General features: G+C 60.0%; 3 protein-coding genes and 1 non-coding gene across 5 annotated transcripts in view; 2 read left to right on the forward strand and 2 right to left on the reverse strand.

Annotated features, from left to right (window-relative positions):
* Nucleotides 1–1,221: 1,221 nt before the first annotated feature.
* Nucleotides 1,222–1,294, reverse strand: TRNAK-UUU (transfer RNA lysine (anticodon UUU)). The gene has a single exon. It is a non-coding gene; the product is annotated as a tRNA-Lys (tRNA).
* Nucleotides 1,295–3,421: 2,127 nt separating this feature from the next.
* On the forward strand, nt 3,422–10,885 carry LCAT (lecithin-cholesterol acyltransferase). Its single transcript, XM_051629380.1, has 6 exons — nt 3,422–3,638; nt 6,567–6,723; nt 7,191–7,306; nt 7,618–7,713; nt 7,986–8,210; nt 9,784–10,885. Exons 1-6 carry the CDS (start codon nt 3,491–3,493, stop codon nt 10,413–10,415), a joined length of 1,374 nt encoding a protein of 457 aa, XP_051485340.1. The 5' UTR covers nt 3,422–3,490; the 3' UTR covers nt 10,416–10,885.
* A 2,197-nt stretch (nt 10,886–13,082) lies between these two features.
* On the forward strand, nt 13,083–25,963 carry MATCAP1 (microtubule associated tyrosine carboxypeptidase 1). 2 transcript variants are annotated; one of them, XM_051629382.1, is made up of 6 exons: nt 13,083–13,470; nt 17,038–17,181; nt 22,453–22,585; nt 23,464–23,769; nt 24,622–24,719; nt 25,133–25,963. In XM_051629382.1, exons 1-6 carry the CDS (start codon nt 13,120–13,122, stop codon nt 25,295–25,297), a joined length of 1,197 nt encoding a protein of 398 aa, XP_051485342.1. In that variant the 5' UTR covers nt 13,083–13,119; the 3' UTR covers nt 25,298–25,963. The 2 variants fall into 2 exon arrangements, with proteins under 2 accessions (XP_051485342.1, XP_051485341.1); XM_051629381.1 differs by having other exon boundaries at nt 24,622–25,224.
* PSKH1 (protein serine kinase H1) overlaps nt 16,451–26,490 on the reverse strand; it is a 95,141-nt gene continuing 85,101 nt past the window's right edge. Inside the window, exon 5 of the mRNA XM_051629387.1 lies at nt 16,451–16,478. The gene's annotated coding sequence lies outside the window, so the exon portion shown is untranslated. The remainder of the gene's footprint in view (nt 16,479–26,490) is intronic.

The following is a 26,490-nucleotide window of genomic DNA, read 5'->3' on the forward strand; positions in this document are numbered from 1 at the left end:
GAAGGAGGCAGCAGGTGGCTGCTCCAGGCTCAGGAGAGCCAAGGGCAAGGCAGGGAGGACCTGCCACAGCCACCGCTCGGAGAAGAAGGAAGGTGAAAGCACTCCCGGCTCCTGGGAATGGGGTTTCGGCTGCAGCAGCTCCAGGGATGCTTCCACAGCAGAGGTCAAGCCCATCCAGCATGGAGGGACAACCCTGACTCGCTGTGGGTCTGGGAACCAGAGGTCCCGTGGGCACCAAGAGGCAGGTGGAGATCTCTGGGCTCACCAGGAGGTGCTTCAGCTCCGGAAAGTGCTCTAAGCAGTTTCCCCTTCAGCTGCCTCCAGAGCATGGAGGCACCCTGTGGTCCTGGTGCCCTCTCCTGACAGCTGTGCAGAACACACGGCGGCTTCGAGTCGGAAACTGCACCTGAGCCCCGCGAAGTCTCTCCCGGGCGGCTCAGAAGACACCACCCAAGGGGCAGGTCTCACTTCAGTCCCTGCTGAACGCAGCAAAGAGCTGCCGGCAGCCGGGGGGGTGCAGAGAAAGCTCGAAAAGCCTTTTCCCTCCTAAAGATCACTCAGAAAGAAGACCAGCCTGTAGAGAAGTTGTCCTTCAGCAGCAGAAGTACCTGTCCCACCTGGACCCAGCTGGGGAGCAGGAGCCCTGCTTGCAGATGAACCATCTGGAGGAGATGAGTTGGAAGTGAGAGGCAACAGGGCTGGAGTGAGTTTGAGGTGACAAGCCACAGAATCACAGGACCTTTGTTGCTGAAGACACCTCTGGTGATCACCTGGTCCAATCCTCTGCTCGAGCAGGGCCATCCAGAGCTGGTTGCCCAGGGCCACCCAACTTTGGAATGCCTCCAAGGATGGAGACTCCACCAGCTGCCTGAGTGACCTGTGCCAGTGCACACGAGTGAACACGTGTCTCCTGATGGTCAGACGGAGCCTCCTGTGCTCCAGTTTGTGCCTGTGGCCTCTGGTCATGGCACTGGCCACCACTGACAAGAGCCTGGCTTACCTCCTAGGAGAGATGCTCCAGCCCCTTCATCATCTCCATGAAAAATCAGACCCAGCAGGAATCCAACCTCTGAGGATGGGCTGTGAGGGCACCTAAACACCTCTCAGTGAGAAAGGGAGAAGGTCCGTTCCTCCATCCCCACCTCAGCAGCTCCAGGAGGGACTATCCCCAGCAGGAAGAGGTGCTGCTCCTGCCCACGGGCTCCTAAAGGATAAATTCTTCGCCTGAACAGGGGCTTGAACCCTGGACCCTCAGATTAAAAGTCTGATGCTCTCCCAGCTGAGCTATCCAGGCTCCTGGAGGGAATTTTTGGGGGGGTTCAGGACAGGCAGGGAGGACCCCCCAACACTGCAGCACTGGTGGGACAACCTGGGGACTCCTTGGAGTCCCCCACACTGCTCCAGCCAGGCCACCTCAGGGGAGACATCATCCCACCAGGAGCACCCCAGGACCCTGCCCTGGGACCCCCTTCCTCAGGCCAGGAGGGGGCCACTGGGATGGAGGTGACACATAAATGTCAGGTTTGTCCTCATGGGGACAGCCAAAAGCCAGGGTGACAAGGAGGAGGAGAAGAGCCTGGTGGAGGCTGTGGGTGAGGAAAACGATAAGCCAGCAGCTGTGGGCTTTGAACTCAGTTGTCCCAGCACCCAACACCAGCTCCTCAGCCCTCTCAGCTGTGCTGCTGGTGCTGCCAGGGTCAGCACTGGGATTGTCCCATGGGCTGGACCAGCCTCCCACTGGGACTGATCCTCAGCTGGCTGCAGGACGGATGGTTTGCAGAGACATGGTCTGGGAGGCAGCCACCAGCTCAGACCAGCTCCTAAAGGCCACCCATCCTTTTCTCTTGCCCTTCCTCCCTGTTGTACTGGAAAGGACCCCTCTGTTCCATGAGGAACCTTCCAGTGTCCTGCAGACCCAACCCACCTGGCCCTTGCCTGTGAGGAAAAAGACATCTTCCCTTTAGGAGGACAGTATGACTTTTCTGAAGCTAACCCACTTCGTTGGAGCTCTTTGTGCCTGTCCTGGCCAAGCTGGAAGGCAAACCTCCCCTGGGAAGGAAAACCTCCCCTAGGAAAGCTGAAGCTTTCTGCCCCAGAGCTCATCTCCAGAGAAGATGCTGGATCTGCAGGATCTGTAAGCAGAGGATGGGGCAGGACTCTGGGTGAGCACAGATTTCCTGTGATTCCTGTTCATACTCCTGGAGTGTCCTCAGGTTTTTGTCCACCAAGGAGAGCACGCTGGAGCTGCACCCCCAGATCCTTCCTCCCCTGAGCCCCACAAGCTGCTGGTGCCACCGAGCTCAGCCCAAGGGTGACACTGATCCCTGAGGTGGGCTACGGAACACCCCCCCCCCCCCCTGCATCCAACCTCCTCCTCTCCAGGTCCATGTGTTCAGCCCTCACTTCTCAGGCTAGGAGGGCTTTCCTTGGGCAGAGCAGGGCTTGGGTGCACCAGGAGCCTGCCTGTGTCATGAGGATGGAGTCTCCCAAGGGACTTGGTGGGCACGTGGAGCCCGTTTCTGTGTCCTCACGTGGATTTGCAACCCTCTCCTTCCGAGCAGGCACTGCAAAACCCACCAAAAAAACAACCCTCCTGGAGCTGAGACATCACCTTCCTCTTCCTCCCCCTGGGGCAGGTCCTTGGGGACCTGCCAGCAGCTCCCTACTTGTGCCCCGGGGCGGGGGGCGAGTCCTGGGCAGGGGCTGGATGGCTTGAGGAGGACCCAGGGGGGGAACATCCAGCTCCCCCCAGCTTGGGCTGGCACCGAGGGGGCACCCGAGGGGACCCACAGCCGGTGGTGACCGAGACCTGCGGGGTGCCAGGGCCGGGGGGTGCTGCAGCCCGGGCAGGGGCAGTGCCGGGGGTGGCACTGGGGTCGGGGCTCTGTCCTGCTGCCGTGTGGCACCTGCGGCTGCCCCGATGTGTCCCGGCCGCTCCCAGCCCCGACGTCTTGCTTCTCCCAGGGGTCTGGGGTCCGCCTGGCCCCCTCGGGCAGCCCCGGCAGGAGGGGAGAGGTGCTGCGCCCACCCGACAGGGCACGGGAGGGGAGGGTAATGAGCAGGGAGGGCAGCGGTTTGCAGGAAGGGAGGGAGGAGGCAGGAGCGGGAAGGGACGCGGCAGGGAGGGCAGCTCCGGGCTGACCCCGGGGCGCCGAGCAGCGGGAAGGGGGTGGCAGCCCCCGCACCCAGCCGGGAGGCACCCGAGCTGCGGGAAACCGCTCCGCACCGGCGCTGGCAGCCCTAGCAGCGCCGCGGGGGTGCGAGGAGCCCCCCCAAACCCCCTCAAACCCCCCCCCCACCCAGGCCCGCCCCGTCCCTCCTCCCCGGCGAGACCAGCCCCTCGCCGCTCTGCCCTCCCCTGCAGCCCGGCTGCCTCTTGGCTGAACCTGCCTTAAAAAACAAACCACACTCCCCCCCCGCCCCACGCACACACCGATATAAAAGGCTGTTTTGCTCGGAGGGACCGGGAGGATCCCGGGCGAGCTCTGCCATGGGGAGCCGCGGCGCCGGGCTGGCTTTGCTGGCCTTGTGGCTGCTCCCGCAGCCCAGCAACCAGTTCTGGCTCTTCAATGTCCTCTTCCCACCCACCAGCACCCCAGAAGCTCCCCCGACCAACAGCACGCCGCCCGTGGTGCTCGGTAAGGTCCCACCGGGGGATGGGGGGACACCCCGGGGACCCCCGCAGCCCTCCTGGAGCCGGTGGGGGGATTGGGGGGCTCTTGGGGGCTCTTGGCACTGCTCAGGGGCTCTTTGCAATTAGATCCACCAAGGGGGGGAGAGGAGGGGGTGACACACGGCTCCGGGTCCCCTCCTGTCTGCCGTGCTGGGGACACAGGGCTGGCTGGAGCTGGGGGTGCAGGCCGGGCACCCCAGAAAGCAAACGGGGCTCCAAGATCTCATGGCTGGACCAGAAGGGGGTTTAGAGCTTGCTCAGTTCAGGGGGTGCTGCAGCACATCCTCTGGTGTCCTCTGCTGCCATCAGTGCCATGGGCCACCCACCACCCCTTGGTCCCCCTAAGCCCACCCCGTGTCTGCTGCAGCTCCGTGGAGATTTTAGTGTGAGGGTGGTGAGAGCCTGGCCCAGGTTGCCCAGGGAAGCTGTGGCTGCCCCATCCCTGGCAGTGTTGAAGGGCAGGTTGGATGGGGCTTGGAGCAGCCTGGGCTGGTGGGAGGTGTCCCTGCCCATGCAGGGGGTTGGATCTGGATGATCTTTAAGGTCCCTTCCAACCCAAACCATTCCATGTTCCATGATTCTGTGATTCTACAGGGAGGTCACCCTCTGTGGCTCCATGATCCCACATCCCACCTCATGCCCACCCTGCCCAGGCTGGTGTAGAAGAAAGCAGGATCTGCTGGGGAGGGGGGAAGGAGAAGTTGGGGCATCCCCTTGGGGGGGTGGGAGCAGGTGCTATCTCCATCCTGCACGGCTCTGCTGTCCCTTGTCCCCATGCCACCACCAGGGACCTGAGCTGGGGTCTTGCTGTGATTCTGCTGTGCAGCATTGGGGTTTTTCTCCTTTATCTGAGTTTCCCCTCCAAAAAGAGAAGAGAAAAAGCAGAAGGTCCCTGTTGCAACGCCCAGGGCTGAGCCACAAACTCCCTTCCCATCAGAGGGGACAGTGTCTGGAGCCTCGGTGCCCTGGGACAGGTGCTGCTAGTGGCCAGGAGACACAGTGGCTGTCACCAGGTGCCTCTTCTCAGGCTGGTTTGTGAGGGTCAGAGCATCTCCCCATGCCCCCAGCCCCTGTCCCAGCACCCAGCCGGGTCCCCCAGCTCCACGTGCCTCTCGGCATCCTCAGGGAGCCCATCCCCCTGGGCCGGGTGTCCCAGAACCCCCAGTGCCCTTGGGACCATCGATAACCCCTCTGCCCCCACAGGAACTCCCTTAATAATTACCTAATGTTCCCTGGAAGGGGGGGCAGAGCTCAGGGCTGCGTGCCGGGGGCAGGGGTGCTGGTTCTGCATCCTCAGGTGCCAGCAGAGCAGCTCCTGATCCTGCTCTTCTTGCTGGCTGGAAAGGTCCTCCCTGCCTGGGCTCTCCTACCCTGAGGTCCACTTGGGTAGCCTGGTCCCCAAGCAGGTGCTTGGAAGGCAGGATTAGACCCTGCTCTAGGGGATCCTGCTCTTGCAGGGGAGTGGGAATAGATGATCTCCAGAGGTTCCTTCCAGCCCCGACCACTCTGTGGTTCTGTGACCCTCCCTGTGTCCCTGGGGAGATGCTACAAAGGTGGGGGAGCCGTGGATCAGGTTGAGGGAGTCAAACACCAGCTCCTCATCACCTCTTGCCTGGGATGAGGCTTTTGGAGGCTGCAGCCTCGGCCACAGCACAGCCCAGCATCTAGAGGGACCTCAGACCACAAAGCTTCTCCTTGAGGGGAGCTCCTTATGTGGGACATGGAGCTGTCAGTGCCTGCAGAAGGTCCACGCTGTCCCCAGTCCAGGACCACTGTGGCTGTGGGATTCATCACCCAGTGGTCCCATCCCACCACAGCCACTGTCCCCTGCAGGCCCAGCACCTCTTGTCCTCACCCTCGAGCCAGCCCTCAGCTTCTGCACACCGGCTGGGAATGGTCCCCGTGGCACAGGGACACGGGCCAGGGGGGCACGGGGTGGGGAGTCCCATCCTTGCCAGGAACCCCAGAGGCAGCCCAGGCTCCACGGTGATGGTCACCCTCCACCCAGGGAGCCCAGGTTGCACATGGCAGCCCGTGAACCTTCTTTTAAAACCCCGCCGTGTTTCCCATGCCTGCTGTTGGCATTGAATTCCCATGGGATATGGTTCTGCTCACCATCCAACCACCCCAGAGACCTTGCTCAGCCTGGAGGGAGGGTTTAAAGTTCAGGAAAACAGTGTGTGGCCTTTGGGTGCCAGCACCAGGGTGATTTTCACCTCCCCCGGGGACTCTGTGTATCCCTGAGCTGGTGGGACTGGGCAGCCCTGGGCACCACCCCCTTCATCCCTTGGGATGCAGCAAAGAGGAGGCTGGAAACCCAGGCAGGCAGTGGGGAATCCTGTGGGATGCTTCATGCTGGTGGGGTTGACAGGGGTGGGGCTACAACTACCTGACAAGAGGTTGGAGTGAGGAGAGGGTTGGTGTCTTCTCCCAAGTGTCGTGTGATAGGGCAAGAGGAAACGGCCTCAAGTTGCCCAGGGGAGGTTCAGGTTGGATCTTGGGAACAGTTTCTTCCCCAAAGGGTTGTCAGGCCCAGGCTGCCCAGGGCAGAGGGTGGAGTCCCCATCCCTGGAGGGGTTTCAAAGCCCTGGAGATGGTGCTGAGGGACACGGGGCAGGGGTGGCCTTGGCAGGACTGGGGGAAGGGCTGGACTTGATGATCTTAAAGGTCTTTTCCAGCCAAACCAAGTCCATGATCCTATGGTGGCAGCTTGGGGGGTCACCCCCTGGGAAAGGCAGCTCAGGGTTGTCCCCAGGAGGGGTTGGCAGTGCCACCTCCCTACTCACCCCAGCTCCGAGCACCCTGGCTGCCGCACGGAGCAGGCTGCTCCCCGGGAGCAGCGGGTGGGACGGGTCTCTAGCTGTCCCTCTGCTGTCCCTCTCTGGGCCGCCAGTGCCCGGGTGTCTCGGGAACCAGCTGGAAGCGAAGCTGGACAAGCCGGACGTGGTGAACTGGATGTGCTACCGCAAGACAGAGGATTATTTCACCATCTGGCTCAACCTCAACACCTTCCTGCCCGTGGGAGTCGACTGCTGGATCGATAACACCAGGTACCGCTCGTCCCCGCCCCGGGAGCTCCCGGGTAAATGACCTACCAGGGATGTCCCTCCCTTCTCCTCCCCCCCCCCCCCCTTGGCCACCACCTGGCACACATGGAAAACCACGGGAGCGTCACGGGACTGTTTGGGAACAGAGTTGGCTGCCTCCTGCTCCCAGCGCCCGTCCCTTTCCCGTGTCCCCGCCAAGTGCTCGTGCCAACCAGGCTGCCCTCAGCACCTACTGGAGGTGCCACCACCCCGCCCGGGGCAGCAGGACCGGGGGGGCTGCTCTGTCACCGCTTTCCACCCCGAGGTGCTGGGTGGTCGGCAGGGACCCCAGCTTGGGCACCAGTTCACACACACCCCCCCACACACACACCCAATCTGCACCAGCTTCAGAAACATCCGCCAAGGGCCAGGCTGCCACCGCGTCCCCTGGGGAGGTGGTTCTGCTCCTAGTCCCCAGCCTGTCCCCGCAGGGTGGTGTACAACCGAACCTCCCGGAAGATGTCCAACGCCCCGGGCGTGCACATCCGCGTGCCCGGCTTCGGAAAGACCTATTCCGTGGAATATCTGGACCAGAGCAAGCTGGCAGGTAAGAGGAGAGGTGTGGGGTGTCCAGAGACCCCGTGCCCTCCCTGACGTCCCCATGTCTCCGCTGAGGACTGGTTCTTCCGAGAGCCCAGGTCACCAGGGACTGATGGACGTTGGCCCTGGGGACACAGTCCCTCCAAGTGCCACCGGGGACCAGCCCAGCCTTGATGCATAGAAGCCACAACCTCTGGCTGAGCCACCAAGCCCCAGGGCTTACCAGAGGACATTGTGGCCGTGGCCAGGACCAGGGTGGAAAAAGACCGAGAGGAGAAGACCACAGGCTTAATTCCCACCCGTTCTCTCTGCCCCTAGGCTACATGCACACCCTGGTGCAGAACCTGGTGAACAACGGCTACGTGAGGGACAAGACGGTCCGGGCAGCCCCCTATGACTGGAGGGTCGGGCCCCGTAAGTTTGTGGCCAGGCCACCCAGGCAGGGAGGGGAACGGGGTGGTTCTCAGGGGCTGGGTGAGGCACCTGGTGTGGGGGAACCCCTGGGCCAGGGATGACTGCCCAGGGTGGTGGGCGCTGGGCCATCCGTGGTGCTCTCACGGCAACGCGTGATGGCACTTGTGGCCTCTGCACCCACACCTCTCCCTGGTCAGGGCTCCTAGGGCCACCCCTGGAGCCCTGCGGCCATGGGTGAGGTGACCAAGGGCTGGTGCACCTCTTGTCCACAGAGGAGCAGCCTGAATACTTCCAGAAGCTGAAGGCCCTGATCGAGGAGATGCACGACGAGTACCAGCGCCCCGTGTTCCTCATCGCCCACAGCATGGGCAACCTCAACGTCCTCTACTTCTTGCTGCAGCAGACACAAGCCTGGAAAGATCAGTACATTGGGGGCTTCATCTCCCTGGGTGCCCCCTGGGGAGGGTCTGTCAAGCCCCTGCGTATCCTGGCATCTGGTGGGTGACTCCTGGTGTGCAGCCACCTCTTCGCTTCCTTCCTCTCTGGCAGAAGTGGAAGGGTGGTTGGTGGGAGAGGGAGGAGAAGAGGTGGGGGACAGATGGCCAGGGGGTCTCTGGAGGCAGTGCTGGTGCTCTGGTGTTGATGCCACTGCTCCCTGAGGTGCTGAAAGCACCATGGATGTTCTCAGGGCATGACCTGGAGCTTGCTCTGGCGTCCACGATTGGGGTTGGTGGGTTGGTGTGTATGGAAACCTGCTGCCAGAAAGGTGCACCTGCACCCTTCCTCCACACTGGCTCTCACCAGACAGCCTGCAGGACCCCCCACCCAGGGTCAGCTCCTGGGCTAGGGTTGCTCCTTCACAGCCAAAAAACACCCACCCTGGCCAAGAAGAGGGCTCAGCCAAAAGTCTCAGGGCCAGGGAAGGACTTTGGGACATGCTCACCCTCTTCTCACCACCTGCCCAGGCACCTGCACCACCTCCAGCTGTGAAGGTTGCTGGACCTTCACGCCAAACCACACAGCCCTTCTGCAGCTGAGGCACCACCCAAGGACACCCACACCCCCCTGCACCCCTTGCTTGGACCTCCCCACACCTCAAAGCCCATCACCCATAAGCTTGGCTGTCTCCAGGCTTCAGCCTCCCTTCCCCCAGTTCCTCTTTAGCGTCTTCTCAGCCCAGAAGGCCACAGTCCCTTGCCCAATGCTGACAGCCCAGAATATCTACAAGTCACAAGCTGAGCCTCCAAAACCACATGGAATCAAAATCATGTGCTTCAAGGTTTTAACATCTGGCCCCTTGCATCACCCTTCAGTCATCTCCTCGTAGTTTTTTTCTTGGTTGCCCCAAGGGCCAGAGACATTTTTAAGGTTATCAGAGATCATTGCATGGTCAAGGGCCCCAGACACACCAAAACCACCCAGGCTTGCAGGATGCACATAGGTTGGCCACCCATTATCAGCACCATCATCAGGCTCCTGTCCCTGCAGGCTGGTGTGGAGGTGCTGGGGTTGCAGGGCAAGTCCAGGGTTGGGTTGGTCAGGGCCATCACAGGTCCAGGTTTCTTCACAGTCAGCCCCTCCTAGCAGCTGGAGAGGCCCTCTTTTCTTGGGGGCAGAAGCAAATTAGACATGAGGAGGAAATTCTTCCCTGTGAGGGTGGTGAGAGCCTGGCCCAGGCTGCCCAGGGAAGCTGTGGCTGCCCCATCCCTGGCAGTGTTGAAGGGCAGGTTGGATGGGGCTTGGAGCAGCCTGGGCTGGTGGGAGGTGTCCCTGCCCATGCAGGGGAGTTAGATCTAGGTGAGCTTTAAGGTCCTTTCCAACCCAAAGCAGTCTATGATTCTATGTTATGGTGGAGAGAAGAGTTTGGAAGGTTGCTCTGGCTATCTGCAACCAGAGGGGTGAGAAGAGGACGTATGGTCCTGGGCAGGGCTAAGCAGGGGAAGGTGTGAAATGGAACGATACCCCAGTCAGCTGTGGGTCACTGCTGAGCCCAGCACAGCCACCCAAGGGGCACCATTCCCCACGGTACCTCTTGGTGCTGCTTCTGACCAGCCCCCGTGTCCCCGGCAGGTGACAACCACGGCATCCCGCTCATGTCCAACATCAAGCTGCGTGAAGAGCAGCGCATGACCACCACCAGCCCCTGGATGTTCCCGACGAGCCTGGCCTGGCCCGAGACCCACGTTTTCATCTCCACCCCCTCTTACAATTACACCTACCGGGACTACAAACGCTTCTTCACCGCCGTCAACTTGGAGGACGGCTGGTACATGTGGGAGGACATGAAGGACTTGCTGAAGGACTTGCCTCCTCCTGGAGTGGACACGTATTGCCTCTACGGCACCGGCCACCCCACCGTGGAGACTTACATATATGATGAGCACTTCCCATACGAGGACCCCGTGGACATGGTTTATGGTGACGGGGACGACTCGGTCAACACGCGCAGTCTGGAGCTGTGCAAGCGGTGGCGTGGCCAGCAAAAGCAGAAGGTGCATGTCCAGGAGCTGCCAGGCATCGACCACCTGAACATGGTCTTCAGCAACCTGACCCTCAGTTCCATCAATGAAATCCTGCTGGGGAGCCCGCAGGAGCTGGAGGAGCCAGGGCAGGGGAGATCCAGCCTGGAGACAGGGAAGTTGGGGAAGATCCTAGCTGGACAGAAGGTCCTCAAGGAGCCCAAAAAGAACGGGAAGGAATGAGGACCAGCTTCCCTCCACGCTGGTGGCCACCACGAGCTGCCACGCAGGGGAGCAAAGGACTCCGGAGATGAGTTTGGAAGGCAAAGCAGCAAGACCAGCAGCTCAGGTGGGTGGGCTGGCACCCACCTCCACCTTCATGGGTTCTCCCTTGAGGAACGGCAATTCCTTACACTTCAGAGGCTTGTCACTGCCCGCCAGCGGGGGGCAATTAACCGCGCTGCCAGCTCATTAACATCCCACTCACCAATTACAAGTTTGGCCCTTCAGGGGCCGTGGAGCCTGTGGTGCTGCAGCCTCTGCAACAGGAGGGCAGCTCCTGTGATGAGAGCAGGGCTGTGACCTGCGGGGACACGGGGGGTGGCACGGGGGTGGCACGGGGGTGGCAGGGCAGGGGTGAGGCAGCCAGGCTCCCCGGGCAACAGCAGCTCAACAGCAGCAGATTTATCAAGTAATAAACACTTTGCTTCCGAGCGCTGAGGTGGCCCTGTCCTCGTGTGGAGGGTGGCAGAGCCAGCACGACCCCAAACCCCAGGTACCTGCTGCCTGCTGGCACCCCGGGAATGGGGCTTGGGAAGAGCCACGTGCTCAGCAGTGCAGCCAGGGCTGGCCGTGTGTGGGGACTTGGGGACATGGCTGGGGATGGCCAAGTGACCAGGGTGACAATGTGACTGGGCTGGTGACACGACTAGGACTGGTGGTGGGATGGGGGCTGGTGATGGGACTGGGGCTGGTGATGGGACTGGGACTGGTGGTGGGACTGGGGCTGGTGATGGGACTGGGACTGGTGGTGGGATGGGGGCTGGTGATGGGACTGGGGCTGGTGGTGGGACTGGGGCTGGTGATGGGAATGGGACTGGTGGTGGGACTGGGACTGGTGGTGAGACTGGGGCAGGTGGTGGGAATGGGACTGGGACTGGTGGTGGGACTGGGGCTGGTGGTGGGACTGGGACTGGGGGTGGGACTGGGGCTGGTGGTGGGACTGGGACTGGTGGTGAGACTGGGACTGGTGGTGGGACTGGGGCTGGTGGTGGGACCGGGGCTGGTGGTGGGACTGGGGCTGGTGGTGGGACCGGGACTGGTGGTGGGACTGGGGCAGGTGGTGGGACTACGATGACGATGCAGCTGGGCTTGGAGATGCGACTGGGACTGGCGATGCAGCCGGGGCTGGTGACACAGCAGGGGCTGGCGATGGGACTGGGACTAGAGACACCAGCAGGGCAGCCACACGAGCGGGGCTGGGGACACAGCTGGGCTGGCAATGGAACCGGCACTGGTGACACCACCGGGGCTGGGGGTGCAAAGGGGGCTGGGGACACTGCTGGGGTCGGCAAGGCAGCCGGGGCTGGGGGTGACAGGGCTGGGGTTTCCGGGCTGGGGGTGTCCGAGGTTGGGGTCTCTGGGGTTGGGGTGTCCGGGGTTGGGGGTGTCTGGGGTTAGGGTGACAGGGGCTGGGGTGTCCGGGGCTGGGGGGTCCGGGGTTGGGGTGTCCGGGGTTGGGGTGTCCGGGGCTGGGGGGTCCGGGGCTGGGGTCTCCGGGGTTGGGGTGTCCCGGGCTGAGTTGTCCGGGGCTGGGGGTGTCCCGGGCTGGGGTGTCCGGGGTTGGGGTGTTCCGGGCTGGGGGTGACAAGGGCTGGGCTATCCGGGGTTGGGGTCTCTGGGCTGGGGGTGACAGGGGCTGGAGTCTCCGGGGTTGGGGTGTCTGGGGCTGGGCTGTCCCGTGTTGGGGTCTCCGGGTTGGGGTGTCCGGGCTGGGGTGTCAGGGTTGGGGGTCTCCGGGGTTGGGGTGTCCGGGGTTGGGGTCTCCGGGTTGGGGTGTCCGGGCTGGGGTGTCCGGGTTGGGGTGTCCCGGGCTGGGGGTGACAGGGGCTGGGGTGTCCGGGGTTGGGGTCTCCGGGGTTGGGGTGTCCGGGGTTGGGGTCTCCGGGTTGGGGTGTCCGGGCTGGGGTGTCCGGGCTGGGGTGTCCGGGTTGGGGTCTCCGGGTTGGGGTGTCCGGGCTGGGGTGTCAGGGTTTGGGGGTCTCCGGGGCTGGGGGTGTCCGGGCTAGGGGTGTCCCGGGTTGGGGTGTCCGGGGCTGGGGTGTCCGAGGCTGGGGTGTCCGGGCTAGGGGTGTCCCGGGTTGGGGTGTCCCGGGCTGGGGGTGACAGGGGCTGGGGTGTCCCGGGTTGGGGTCTCCGGGTTGGGGTGTCCGGGCTGGGGTGTCAGGGTTGGGGGTCTCCGGGGCTGGGGGTGTCCCGGGTTGGGGTGTCCCGGGCTGGGATGTCCCGGGCTTGGGTGTCCGGGGTTGGGGTGTCCGAGGTTGGGGTGTCCGGGCTAGGGGTGTCCCGGGTTGGGGTGTCCCGGGCTGGGGGTGACAGGGGCTGGGGTGTCCCGGGTTGGGGTCTCCGGGTTGGGGTGTCCGGGCTGGGGTGTCAGGGTTGGGGGTCTCCGGGGCTGGGGGTGTCCCGGGTTGGGGTGTCCCGGGTTGGGGTGTCCCGGGTTGGGGTGTCCGGGCTGGGGTCCCGCTCCCCCCGCTCCCCCCGCTCCCCCCTTCCCTCAGCTCCGCTCCGCGGGGCGCCGGGCGGAGGGGCGGGGCTTTCCCTAAACCCCCTCCTCTCCCATTGGCTGCGACTCGCCGGGCGAGGCGCGGATTGGCTGGTTGGCGGGCGGGCGGGCGGCGCGTGCCCGCGGCGCGGGGGGCCGCTCGGCCGCAGCCCCGGGGCCGCCATGGTGCCGGGCCCCGCGCCGCCCGCCCGCCACGGCCCGGGCCCGCCGCCCGCAGCCCCGCACCGGGGCGCCCGCCGCTTGTCGGAAACCGGCGGCGGGGGAGGGGGAGGGGCGGCGCGGGGGCTGCGGGCCGCCGCCTCGCTGCCGCAGCTGGCGCGGGGCCGGGAGGAGGGCGGCGGGCGGCGCAGCCCCTGCCTGCTGGTGGCCTTGCGGCCCCGCAACGTGGAGGCCGAGCGGGAGCGGTTCTTCCGCGCCAGCTTCGCTTACGACCCGCAGTTCGAGTACGCGGAGCCGCCGCCCGCCGCCGTGCTGGAGAAGTACGGGGAGGCCTCGGACCGCTTCGTGACTCAGGTCGGGGGAACGGGGGGGGGGTCTCGCCGGGGCAGCCCCTGGGGAGGGGTAAGGGGTGGGGGGGGGTCTCTGAGGGGACCCCCCCGGTGCTGAGGGAGGGGGTGGGGGGGAGGGCGTCACCACAGGCAACACCCACCCCCTTCCCTGGGGCGGCCCGGGGATGCTCAGCCTGGGGGGAAGAGGAGGCAGGAGACCCAGGCCCCCCTCCCTCCCACCCGGGGGGTGGGGGGGGTGCAGAGGTGCGCGGGGTCTCCCCTCGGGTGGTCTCACCAGCCTGGTGTCCCCAGGATGTGCCCCGGGTGGGGCTGCTCCGTGGCCCAGGGCAGCCTGGAGCTGCCCCGGGGTCCGTGCTGCCCAGCCCCTGCTGCCCAGCCTCCCTCCTCAGCAGCTTCTGGGTGTTATTAAACTCTTCTTCACGCACCTGCCTCGACCTGCAGGAGCAGCACGTGCTCAGGGGTTGATGTGGGTGATGGTCATACTGGGGCATACTGGCTTCAGACTGGTTGTGCTTACGGCTGCAGGGCGGTGGGCAGGAGCTGGTGCCCCACCAGGGACACGTTGCTGTTATGTTTGGCACTTGTTGCTGCAGAAATGGCAGCTGAGGGGCTGGGTGGCCACATGGGGAGTGGGTCCTTAGCCCAGATGTCCCGGTGGTTAAGTCTGGTTTGTTTTCTGGAAGGCCTAAAGGTGCCTAAAGCACATCATCAGACGTGCTTCATTGTGGTAATAGTTGGTGTAGACCCTGCTTAAGGCAGTTAGTATTGTTTTGTTTAGCTGCTTGTGTCCCTCATATGCTGCTGAAATAGTTCTGACTTGGTAGAGTTGAGCTATGGTTGAACTCAGTGATCTTAAAGGTCTTTTCCAACCAGAACCATTCTGTGATTTTGTGACTTTCTCTCTGCCATGGCAGCAACAATCATAGAATCCCAGACTGGTTTGGGTGGGAAAGGACCTTCAAGATCATCTAGTCCCAGCCCCCTGCATGGGCAGGGACACCTCCCACCAGCCCAGGTGGCTCCAAGCCCCATCCAACCTGCCCTTCAACACTGCCAGGGATGGGGCAGCCACAGCTTCCCTGGGCAACCTGGGCCAGGCTCTCACCACTGTGGCCTCCACAATGTGGGGATGGCTCCTCTGAAGATCTCAGTGGCTTCTCAGGGGTTTCTTCCCACATTTAAACACGTTTCATTCTTCCAAGTCATGCCCTAAAATAAGTTGTTCAGAGCCATTTCCTCACTCCCTTTCCATTTTGGAACAATTGACTTCCAAGTTGAATGATTGAGATCATTGTTCTCTGCAAGTCACTTGGAATGAATGAAATCAAGTGTTCATACCCAGTGTGAGTGATCACACCCTGGGGCCTGAAACCCTTAATAAATTATGAAGTGTTGAGCACTTCTACCAACCTTTCTCCCAGTGTGATGGCACAGCTGTTTGTGTCCCTGTTCCTTTCTTCCAAGCCTGCTTAACCTTCCAATCTCTTGTATTTTGGGAGACTTTTCCCCTTGCCAGCCAACAAGGAGCTGCAAACTGCCTTTCTTTTCAAACCCTGCATCAATCATGGGGGCTCAAATAAATGAGCTGTTTTGCTAAGCACCTTTGGAACAAGAGCAGCCAAAGCAACACCAGCTCCCTGCTTCCAGCTGGCTGCTCCACCAGCTGCTCCACACATTTCTGGTTTTAATAAAAAATGTAAATAAAGCAGAAGGATTCTTCCAGCCCCGTGGAGGTTCCTCACACTGGTCACGTCCCCAGTTTGTCCCAGGAACACGTGGAGCTGGGGCTCCAGTTGTTATTCTGCAGCAGCTGGTGGGTGCCTGATGGCAGGAGATGTTCTGCAGCCTCTTGGAAAAGTCAGCCTGGTATCTGAGGAATTTTGCTCCCTGGGATGTTCTCAGGAGGCCAGCAGGGAGTGTCCTTTGTCACCCTGCTCCTGGGCAGCAGCTGTGCTGGGTTACTCTTGTCTCTGGGCTTTGGGTTCCCTGGGAGGAGGCAGCAAGTGACTGAGCAAAGGTTGGGGGAAGGGATGGTCTATGTTGTGCCCCTGTCAGCAGGAGGGACCTCGTGGTAGAGCAAAAATGGTCCTGGTTGTTCAGGCAACAAAACACAACCCCTGAAACAACACCACGAATTCTCCAGGAAAGACACAATGGGTGGAGAAGAAAAAACAGCTGTGTGGAGAAAACTGTTCAGGGATGGAAGAATCAGGATCTTCTGCTGGGATGGGGAGGCTGCTCACCAGCCATCGACCACGAGGCCCCTCTGAGGGGTGCTGGGTGGTTTGGGTGCTGGTGGTGAGCACCCATCTGCTGGTCCAGGCTGAGCTTAGGGGTGAAGGGAGAGGATGGGACCTCCTCTGCAGGGCTCCAGCAGAGGATTTTTGCTCAGCTAAGGGAGATAAAACATTCTCTGTCCAGGAGCAGCACTTGGTCCTGGACTGGGAAGCTTGTCCAGGTTCACAGCTGCAATAAAACTGCTGGAAAAACTCCAGAATTGGTACAAAGTCATCATCATCTGCTGTGGGGTTTGTACTAATAGGCTGGAGAAAGTCACTGCTTGAAAATGTCTACAAACGCAGGCTCATTTTTTTGGGAAGGAAATTTGCTGATAAACTCTGGTGGTTTTAGATTCTTCAGAAATGTTTCCTGCCCAGCTTGAATGGAGAAACTCTTGGGGAGAAAAGCCAGTTGATGAGCTGAGCCCTCTGGGTGGCCCCCCCCCCCGGGCAGCCCTGGTGCCCTTTCGCTTCTGCTTCTCCCACCTCCCACAGCTGCTGCCAGGGGTGACAAAACCAGCCAGAACATTCTGTGGGTCACGCTGGGTGTGTTTAGTGGCCATCTGTCCTGGGGGCCACCCCCAGCTGACGTGGTCTGCTTGGGTTTTTAGATGTTGCATAACCTCATAGGGTGGTTTGGGTTGGAAGGGACCTTAAAGATCATCCAGATCCAACCCCCTGCATGGGCAGGGACACCTCCCACCAGCCCAGGCTGCTCCAAGCCCCATCCAACCTGCCCTTCAACACTGCCAGGGATGGGGCAGCCACAGCTTCCCTGGGCAACCTGGGCCAAGGTCTCACCACCCTCACAGGAAAGAATTTCCTCCTCATGTCTCACCTCAATCTCCCCTCTTCCAGTTTTAATCCCTTCCCCCTTGTCCTCTCCCTCCCTGCCCTTGTCCCAAGTCCCTCCCCAGCTTTCCTGGAGCCCCTTCAGGCCCTGGAAGCTGCTCTAAGGTCTCCCTGGAGCCTTCTCTTCTCCAGGCTGAACACCCCAACTCTCCCAGCCTGTCTCCAGAGCAGAGCTGCTCCAGCCCTCCCATCATCTCTGTGGCTCCTCTGGACCAACAGCTCCATGTCTCTCCTGTGCTGAGGGCTCCAGAGCTGTGCTCAGTTCTCCAGGTGGGGTCCCACCAGAACAGAGGGGCAGAACCACCTCTGCACCTGCTCACTCTACATCTCACTTCACAGGCCTTGATCAGGGATTCTCTCCACCAGGTTTTCTGGCAGGTGGGATTGGAGGGTGTGTTTAGAAGTTGTTTGCACTGATGTTTTGTTTCTGCCTGTGACAGGCCATCCGGATCATCCGGGCTGTCCTGGAGAAGTATGGGACCTACGAGAGCTTCGAAGTGGCCACGGGTGGGAGGCTGCTGAGCAAGTGCCAGATCTGGGCCATGATCCGAAAGTACATGCAGAAGGAAGGCTGCGTGGGAGAGGTAAATCCACCTCCTGCCTTTATCTCCTGGAAAAGGCAGCTGCAAAATATTTCTTTTCTGATCAAAAGGACTCTGATGAAGAAGTGGTTTGGGTGCGAAGAGGAAACTTTGCTCCTCTGAGCTGTGGTGTCCTTTCCTCCCCAGCCTGGCTGTCTTTGCTGTACCCTGGCATGGGTGCTGGTTCCCCACCAATCTCCCTGCACTTTTTCAGCTTTTATCTCCATTTTATGCTTGAGAGAAAGAGAGAGAGAGAGAGAGAGAGAGAGAGAAGGAGCTGCTCGGTCTGCATGGCCCTGGGGAGCCTTTTGCTGAGCTCTCAGTTCCTGCTGGTAGCAGTGGTGTGGCAGACATCTCCAACATCTGCCTTCCCAAGGCAGAGCCAGGGGGAGGATTTCCTGCTGGCTTATGGTGCTTTGAAACCTCAAGCTCTGGTTTAAGGCTGGGAATATGTGGTCAGGATATGAGAGGAGCCACGTGGGGTGGAGGAGGGAGAAGGTCAGGCTCTCTTCATCTGGTTTCTCCTTTCCCCCAGCAGCATTCAGTGTGGGATGTCCCACAGCTCCCATTAAAGGGCTTTTTCTTCCCCCTTCCCACCAGCAAAGTGTGGGCAAAAAGCTTCCACCCTCCTGGGTTCAAGTGATGAGAAGGATTTCTGGACCTGGTTCTGCTTTTTTTGGCTGGTGGGGCTGTCTTCTGCTGTTGGCTGCAGGGCTGAAGGTTCCCTCACCTCAGCCTGGTGACCAGACTGTTTTTCCCAGCTCTGATTTTTCCCCTTTGTCTCCAGATAAGGTTCATCACCAGCATTTCCCTAAGGCATCACCTTGCTCAGTGATTCCCAGCAGGTTTTGTGCCTGTAAAACCAGGAGTGAGTGGTTCCCTGAGGTCCCACCTGGCCTGGGGATGTTCCTCCTCCAGTTCCCTTGGTCTTCCCTGATCCCTCCCAGAGATGTCTTGGATTTGGCACTTTGGTCTTCCTAAACTTTGTGTAGGACAGAAGGGATCTCTGCAAATCTCTTCCTGTCCTTCAGTGCCCAGAGCCATTCCCAACCCCCAGCCTGGTTGCTCCACAGTCCAACTTAACAGACCTGCACTTGGGACTTGCTGGCTGTCCTCTACCTCTAATTACATTAATTGATTAAATTCAGTTATTTTGCTTTTCTCTGTTCATCTAAACCCAAATTGAGCCCTTGCTGGGCAGAAAGCCCATCTTCTTCCTTACATATTAGTGAACAACTGGCTTCCTTCCAGCCCTGATTTTCCCTTTGCTGAAGGCAACTCAGGATTCAACAATTATGGTTGCACCTCGACAGGGCCCTTTTATCCAAAACTTCTGATAAGTGCTTGTAAGACCATGAAAAAGAGCTGGTTTGCAGGTTCCCACTGGTTCCAAGTTGAATTTCTCCGGGGTGGGGAAGAGGGAAGGGTTTCATGCAGTAATGTTGACAAGCTCTGCTCCTCACACAGAACAAAAACTTGCTGAACCTTGGGCATTGCTGATAACAGAACTGGGAGGGGTCAGACCTGGGTCTCCCTCCCCACTCCTGTGTCTGGAATTCCTGACTTTCACCTGGTCTGTTCTGCTCTGCCATTTGTCTCCCTGAGATGTAGCAAACAACAACAAAAAGAGAGAAACTCCTCTGCTCAGCCCCAGTGAGACCTCACTTGGAGTGTTGTGTCCAGTTCTGGGCTCCCCAGTTCCAGAGGGACAGGGATCTACTGGGGACAGTCCAGTGGAGGCTACAAGGATGAGGAAGGGACTGGAACACCTGCCTGATGAGGAAAGGCTGAAAGACCTGGGGCTGTTCAGTCTGGAGAGGAGAAGCCTGAGGGGGGATCTAATGAATGTCTATCAATACATGAGGGCAGCAAGAAGGCAGGACAAGCTTTTGTCACTTGTGCCCTGGGACAGGACCAGGGGCAATGGATTCAAACTGGAGCCCAGGAAGTTCCACCTCAAGATGAGGAAGAACTTCTTTGCTGTGAGGGTGACAGAGCCCTGGGACAGGCTGCCCAGAGAGGTGGTGGAGGCTCCTTCTCTGGAGACTTTCCAGACCTGTCTGGATGCCTTTCTGAGTGACTTGCCCTAGTTTTGGTCCTGCTCTGGCAGGGGGGTTGGACTGGGTGATCTCTGGAGGTCCCTTCCAACCCCTGACATGCTGTGATCCTGTGATTGTGCAGCCTGCAGGCAGCAGGGCAGGCAGCTGCCCTTTGTCCCCAGTGCCAAGGGGTGAAGGCAGGATCCAGCCCTCAGGCAACGTGCTGCTGGGTAAGTATTTGCACTATCATTAACTTTGTGTCTTCAGAAGCTTCTTTTTTGGCATCTGAGCTGGAGATCCTGAAGCTCTTCTGCTTTTCTTCTGGCTCAGGAACAAGCTGATGCTGCCAGAGCTTGGAGATCTCCGTAGGGATTTCAGCGAGCTCCCAGCTTGTGGCAAAGAAACCCCTGGCTCCTCTGGTAAGTGCTGCACGTGGTGGGATCAAATTGGGAAAGAAAAAGGAAACAAACTGTGAGTTTGAATTGTTCAGTCTGCCTCCTGTTCCAGCAGGAAAGTGGAAGGACAACACTTCCCACAGTTTGGCTGAACTCCCGTGGGGCTCACAATGCTTTGGGGGTTGTTGATGCTGTGTCTGTAGCCATCTCAGTGACCTGGTGACCATTGACTTGTCCTGCAGCTTAAAAACCCCCCCAAATAAGATAAAAATCAGCACTTTTAAAGCCAGAGCACTGTTGCAAATGTCACTTGGTGCTTGCTAAAGTAGGTTGTAGCTTCAGGGAAGCTCAGCCCTGGTAGGATGCTCAGGTGGGTTGGAGCAGGGAAGATGCAGCGTGGGACACAGGACATGGCAGAGGGATGTGGAGGACACAGGACATGGCAGAGGAAAAAGCCATGGACAAGATATTTGGGTTATAAGAAGTCTTTTTCAGGGGTGGGAATTAAGGTGCAATGGGAGGGGAGAGCTGGAGGTCATCAGAATGGCAGAGGTGAGCTGTGTGGACTGTGTGTGGAGTCAATAAAATCAACTTTAATAATCAATACATTAACTTTATTGAGTTTATACAATATTTCACCTGCCTGGCTTGTTTTCAGAGGTGGCTTTTGAAATGGCACATGGAAAGCCTGAGCAATTCGGGGGGTGCCAGGGGAGCCCCAGCCTCCCACAGGGTGGCCCTGCTGGTTCAGGGACCTGGAGCTGCTGGATCCCTGTCACCTCAGGATGGAACCTGGAGGAATCCAGCATAACAGGGCCAAGGATCAACAACTGGAAAGGGGGAAAAGGAGAGAGGGGGAGCCCTGGGGTGGTATTCTTTTAATAGGTTGAGGGAAAGCTGGTTTCAGAATGAGAGCACTTATCCTAGGGCAGGAGTTAGTTTTTCTGCGTCTAGTTTCCTAAATTCCAAGTTGTTTGGGTTTGTTTCGTTTTCATACAGGGGCAGTGAAGCATGACAAGACAGCAGGATGTGGTCTTGGCCCTGTGGAGCATTCCCAGCCTTCCAAGCATCCCTTATCCTGGAACTGGAGCTCCAGGTGCCAGCACATGGGCTCCAGTGCTCCCAGTTGGAGCTGCAGGTTGGGCAGTGGAGCCCTGGGGACCTGGGGCTGTCCCAGTGTCCTGTCACCACCTCTGTGCTGCAGCACCTTCCAGGGAGGAGGAAAAGGATGGAATGGATTCCTCATCTTCTTTCTTCTGCTTAAAACTGGCCCCTGGCTCTTCCCCTCCCACATCCCAGGATTTCAGCCTTTGCTGCTCCCACTTGGGATGGCTGTGTTGGATGTCCAGGATATATTCCCGTCACAGAGCTGACCTAAGAGATGGGAATTGCTTAAAATGACCCCAAGACCCAGCTCATTTGTGCCTCCTTCTTCCTGCTCGTGCTGAAGCCACGACCACCCCTGCCTGTCCCAGCCCCAGTCGGGGCTGTTGGCAGAAGCTGGAGCTGCCTTGAGTCTCCTCCCCCCGTGGAAGCTCCACGGAGGTGATGATCTTGCTACAAACTAAACCTGGAGCATAAAACCAGTTGAGTTGGGATCGGTTCCAACCACATTTTGTCCCAGGTCACCAAGATCCAAGGCTTGGAGCTGGAAGGATTCTCTTTCACACTGGTATGTTTTAATCCAGGTAAGCAGTTGCTCTGTGAGCATTTTATGCTGGTTTTTTTTGCCCTGCCTGCTCTGTCCCGTTGCACTTGTGGCTTTAATAAACAGCTCTGCACAAGAATAAATCTGGGTTAGAGTAAACCCTTTCTGTCTCCTCTCCTTTTTTCTTCTTAAATAAGAGACTGGAATTGCCACGTGGGCACATTTTCATCCTGAAAAGTGTCAGCTGTGGAATAATAGATGTTTTTTTACAGTAACATGGATGTGGTAGAAGGATTTTGAGATGAAATTGGTGCGTGCCTGAAGGTCCTGGCATGGTCAGAAAATGTTGCTTGGCTGGCATGTTAAGTCTGGTTAATGCAGAGCAGCTCTCTCAGCTCCAGCATTTGTGGTGGCCAGGATTCCTAAAATAGGTGTTTTTTTTTTAATGGATGATGACAGTCATTGGTCCTGTGTGTGTGTCACCCAGTTCTGTTGTGAATTGCAGCCGGGACTCGTGTTTTCCTGCTGCCAGGGGGGGGCTGGTGTGGATCCATCCTCAGGGCTCGTGTCTTGGAGCCTGGACAGGGAGAATCCACAGGAGAGTCCATGAAAATGGAGCCAGAGCCTTGGTTCTTACACAAGATGTTTCTTGGGAGGGTGAGGAGGTTGGGACCATAAGGAAGCAGGCGCTGTTGGTTGGAGCTGGATGGATTTGATGCTGGAATTCCCTGCGCCGTGCCGTGGGAGTGGGGCTGTGGGAGTGGGCAGATCTCCCAAGGATGTCCATTGTCTGGGGCCACCAGATGGTGCAGATCTCATGGGAACAAGCTGGGGGTGTTGCTGGAGCTGGGGGGATGCTGGCGGGGGTGCTGTTGGGTGCTGGAGCTGGGGGTGCTGGAACCAGGGTGCCCAGGAGCTGCCCCATGGTGCCCGCTCAGGTTTGGCTGCAAAGAGATGGAAGTTGAGATTTCATCCCGTGGGATCATCTCCTGCCCCTCCCTCCTGCTCCCACCAATCTGAGGTTTCTCTGTGGAGCCGCAGCACAAGTTGGTGACAATGTGGCAGCGTCACCCACGGTGCCAGGGCTTCTTCTGACCATGCACCACCCTCTCAACCTCTGCTTAGAGCTGAGATTCCACTGAGCAGCTCCTGGTGTGGCCGTGGTGACACCATTTGCCTCCTTCTCCTGCAGGTGGTGGTGCAGCTCACGGATGACCTCCTGTCGCAGGCAGTGATGATGGTGGAGGACAGCCGGCCAACCCTGGCCATCAACCTGGCAGGAGCCCGGCAGCACTGGCTGGAGGGGATGCTGCGCCACGAGATAGGTCAGTGGGATGCTTGGGGACATCCTGGGGTTCTCACCAGGGGGGATGGTTTGGGGGCTGTGAGGACCATGGGGCAAGGGGATGTCCCCCGGGTGCTGCGAGGAGGGGGCGGCTGCTCCTGGGTGGATTCCGGAAGGGGCTGAGGCCACCTGAGTCCTGCTCCACCTGGAGAACTGGGTCCAGTGCTGGGGTCCCCAACACAGGAAAGACATGGAGCTGTTGGAGAGAGTCCAGAGGAGGCCACGGAGATGATCCAGGGGCTGGAGCAGCTCTGCTCTGGAGACAGGCTGGGAGAGTTGGGGTGTTCAGCCTGGAGAAGAGAAGGCTCCAGGGAGACCTTAGAGCACCTTCCAGTGCCTGAAGGGGCTCCAGGAAAGCTGGGGAGGGGCTTGGGACAAGGGCAGGGAGGGAGAGGACAAGGGGGAAGGGATTAAAACTGGAAGAGGGAGATTGAGGTTGGACATGAGGAGGGAATTCTTTGGTGTGAGGGTGGTGAGAGCCTGGCCCAGGTTGCCCAGGGAAGCTGTGGCTGCCCCATCCCTGGCAGTGTTGAAGGGCAGGTTGGATGGGGCTTGGAGCAACCTGGGCTGGTGGGAGGTGTCCCTGCCCATGCAGGGGGGTTGGATCTGTATGATCTTCAAGGTCCCTTCCAAACCAAACCAATCTGGGATTCGATGCAGGACAGGGGGTGTCAGCCACCCACCCGCATCCCTGTGCCCCACCCTGGTCACTGGCACAAGCAGATCTCCCCCCGCAGCATCTCCAGCCCAGACTGGAGCTCAGCACCCACACCCTGCAGCCCCCTCATCCCCAGCCCCACCCCCTCCAGCTTTTCGGAGCCCGCCCCCCTCGCCGCTCACTCCCCGCCCCCTCCCCAGGCACCCACTACATCCGGGGGGTGAACAACACCCGCCAGCCCTGGCACAGCTCCGAGGGTCGCAAGCAGTACAGCCTGAAGCCCGCCAACCCCACCGAGGAGGGCCTGGCCAGCCTGCACAGCGTGCTGTTCCGCAAACAGCCCTTCCTCTGGCGGGCAGCCCTGCTCTACTACACCATCGAGCGCGCCAGCCGCCTCTCCTTCTCCGCCCTCTTCCAGGACCTGGAGCAGTACGTCCAGGACGCCGGCGTCCGGTGGGAATACTGCGTGCGGGCCAAGAGGGGCCAGACCGACACCTCGCAGCCAGGTGATGATGCCTGGGGAAACCTTGGCCTTTGGGGTTGTAGTCTCTTGGGTTTTAAAGGGAAAAAAAAGAAAGGTGGGAGTGTTTTGCTGCTGGGTGGGTTGAGTATTAATGACCCCACTGCTGTGCCCTGCACTGCATCCCTCCCCATCCCTGGCTCCACATCCCTCCACGTCCCTGGCTCCACATCCCTCACTATCCCTGGCTCCACATCCCTCCACGTCCCTGGCTCCACATCCCTCACTATCCCTGGCTCCACATCCCTACCCATCCCTGGCTCCACATCCCTACCCAGCACTGCATCCCTTCCTGGTCCTTGCTCCACATCCCTCCAGATCCCTGGCTTCACATCCCTCCCCAGCTCCACATTCCTCCCCATTCTCAGCTCCTATCCCTCCCAATCTCTGGCTCCACATCCCTCCCCATCCCTGGCTCCACATCCCTCCCCATCCCTGCTCCACATCCCTCCCCATCCCTGGCTCCACATCCCTCACTATCCCTGGCTCCACATCCCTACCCATCCCTGGCTCCACATCACTACCCAGCACTGCATCCCTTCCTGGTCCTTGCTCCACATCCCTCCAGATCCCTGGCTTCACATCCCTCCCCATTCTCAGCTCCCTGTCCCTCCCAATCCCTGGCTCCACATTCCTCCCCATCCCTGGCTCCACATCCCTCCCCATCCCTGCCCCCACTCCCGCTCCTGGCCGTGCCCCCAGCAGGCCCAAGCCCTGGCTCACTGGTGTCACCCAGCTCCAGGGCCATCACGCGGGTTCCTGGGGTCGCAGACGTTGAGGAGAGCAGAGGCAGTTGGGGACCCAGGCTCCTGCTCCACAGCCTCTCCTGCTTTTCCAGGCTGTTTCAGTAAGGACCAGGTCTACCTGGACGGGATTCTCCGCATCCTGCGCCATCGCCAGACCATCGACTTCCCTCTGCTGGCTGCACTTGGAAAGGTAACACCAGGGAGCAGGTGGGTGATCCCAGAGCTCCGTCCCACCCCAGGGCTGACACAGGTCCCTCTGGGTCCCAAAAACAAGCCCTTAGCTGGCAGCTCTTCAGCTCTTTGCCTTTCCCTGCTCCACGGATCTTGGTGGAACAGGGGAATGCTGTGCTGGGTAGGATGCAAGGAAGGAGGGGCAATCCATCCTCATCCATGGGAGACCTTCAGGGACAGGTTTAACCCCTGGGCTTATGTTCTGCCAGCCCCTCTGCCTTGGCCACACTGGCCCTGCCACCACCTGTCCCTGCAGTGACAGAAAATGACCAGATCCTTGCAAATCCCCCTCCACCTGGCTCTGCTGGATGGGCTACAGGGGAGGGGAGCCAGCCTTCCTCCTCCTTGGTGTCCTTTCCCTGCTTCCATCAGGTCTCCTACGAAGATGTGAACCGGCTGAAGAAGTTTGGGGTGCTGGAGAAGACCCGGATCCCCCATTTCATGCAGGACCTGGAGAGGTACATGAAGCAGCTGGATCACATTGTCACCACCAATGGCCTGAACGAGGAGGAGCTGGAGCAGCTGCTGCCCGACTGAGGGGATCATCCCCCCAAAACCAGTGCCCTGAGTCCAGCACCAGTGCCCTTTGTTGGATATTTATTGGGGCTGGAGCCTGGAGGGCAGAGCCTGGGCCCCCTGCTCCGTGCCCAGGTGGCCACTGTGCATGTAGGGCTGGTGGGGTCGGTGTCCACGTGTCCTGTCCCCACTGTCCCCTGAGCATTTTGGGGACAGCTCCATGAGGCTTTGGGAGCTGGAGCAGAGGGTTCCAGGGGGCGAGGGCAGCGCTCCCAGCCGTGCAGGAGGTTGTGCTGGGGTGGCTGCAGTGAGAGGGGGGGGTCCTTGGGGTGCCATGGGGGGGTCCCAGCAGAGTGGGGACACCACCTGGGGGGCTGGGGACCCTGGGCTAAGCCTGCCAGGGTAGTAAGGGCTGGCCCAGACGCTCTGTCTGCGTTTCCCACTCCCTATCCCTTCCCTTGTGCCACCCAGCAGCAGCAGGAAGGGCTTTAACAGCCCCCCCCAACCCCATCTCTGCTCTCCCCCTGCCCCCCCAGATGTTTGCCCACCATTAATCATTGCTCTGCACACCAAGGACTGGGGCCACTCTGCCTGTCTCTGAGGGGCAGGAGGGCTCAGGGTGGGGGGGGGGGTTCAGGCTGGATGTTAAGAAAGTGTAATAAAAATGATGTCATGAAAAAAAACCAACCAGCCATGTGGGTAAAAGGTTGTGGCTCAGCTGAAATGCCAGCCTGGCACTGCTGTGAGGACTGCCTGTGTCTGGCTCACCCAGGCAAAGCTGCTTGGCTCTAGCTGGGGGGGGGGTGGTCAGGAGTAGGAAAGTAGGAAGGGGGCACTGGAGGGTGTAAAACAACCTGCTGGGCAGGGACATTAATAAATCAAAGGAGGAAAAAGCAGGTGCTGTCCTGAGCTCTGCTACATAGTCCCTGCTGCAGTTGTGGCAACTCCTGCTGTGCCATCCCCTGCTCTGCCAGCCCGGGGAGAGTGGGTTTAAAAGCAAGGGAAAAAAAAAAAAAAAAACAACCAACAAATGCCTCCAGATTTAGCTTTGGCTTCTTTTGGCCGCATCCCTTCCTCCCCCAGAGCTCCCACAGAGGCAGCAGAGGCCATTTTGTGGCTGCAGAAGCCCGGGCTGAAGCCCAGCAGCTGGTTGTGTGGCTGCAGGCCCTGCTCCCAGCACCCCCAGCTGCAGCCCCTCTGCAGGTGTTGTTGCT

This window comes from Apus apus, chromosome 11, assembly GCF_020740795.1.
Source record: "Apus apus isolate bApuApu2 chromosome 11, bApuApu2.pri.cur, whole genome shotgun sequence".
Taxonomy (NCBI): domain Eukaryota; kingdom Metazoa; phylum Chordata; class Aves; order Apodiformes; family Apodidae; genus Apus; species Apus apus.

Excerpts from the sequence above, each read along its gene's own strand:
- LCAT (XM_051629380.1), top strand. The coding sequence starts at position 3,491 with ATGGGGAGCCGCGGCGCCGGGCTGGCTTTGCTGGCCTTGTGGCTGCTC. Across the intron at positions 7,714-7,985 it reads TGACTGGAGGGTCGGGCCCC|AGGAGCAGCCTGAATACTTC; the intron begins GTAAGTTTGTGG and ends TCTTGTCCACAG. Across the intron at positions 8,211-9,783 it reads CCTGCGTATCCTGGCATCTG|GTGACAACCACGGCATCCCG; the intron begins GTGGGTGACTCC and ends TGTCCCCGGCAG.
- MATCAP1 (XM_051629381.1), top strand. The coding sequence starts at position 13,120 with ATGGTGCCGGGCCCCGCGCCGCCCGCCCGCCACGGCCCGGGCCCGCCG. Across the intron at positions 13,471-17,037 it reads CGGACCGCTTCGTGACTCAG|GCCATCCGGATCATCCGGGC; the intron begins GTCGGGGGAACG and ends TGCCTGTGACAG. Across the intron at positions 22,586-23,463 it reads GATGCTGCGCCACGAGATAG|GCACCCACTACATCCGGGGG; the intron begins GTCAGTGGGATG and ends CCCCCTCCCCAG.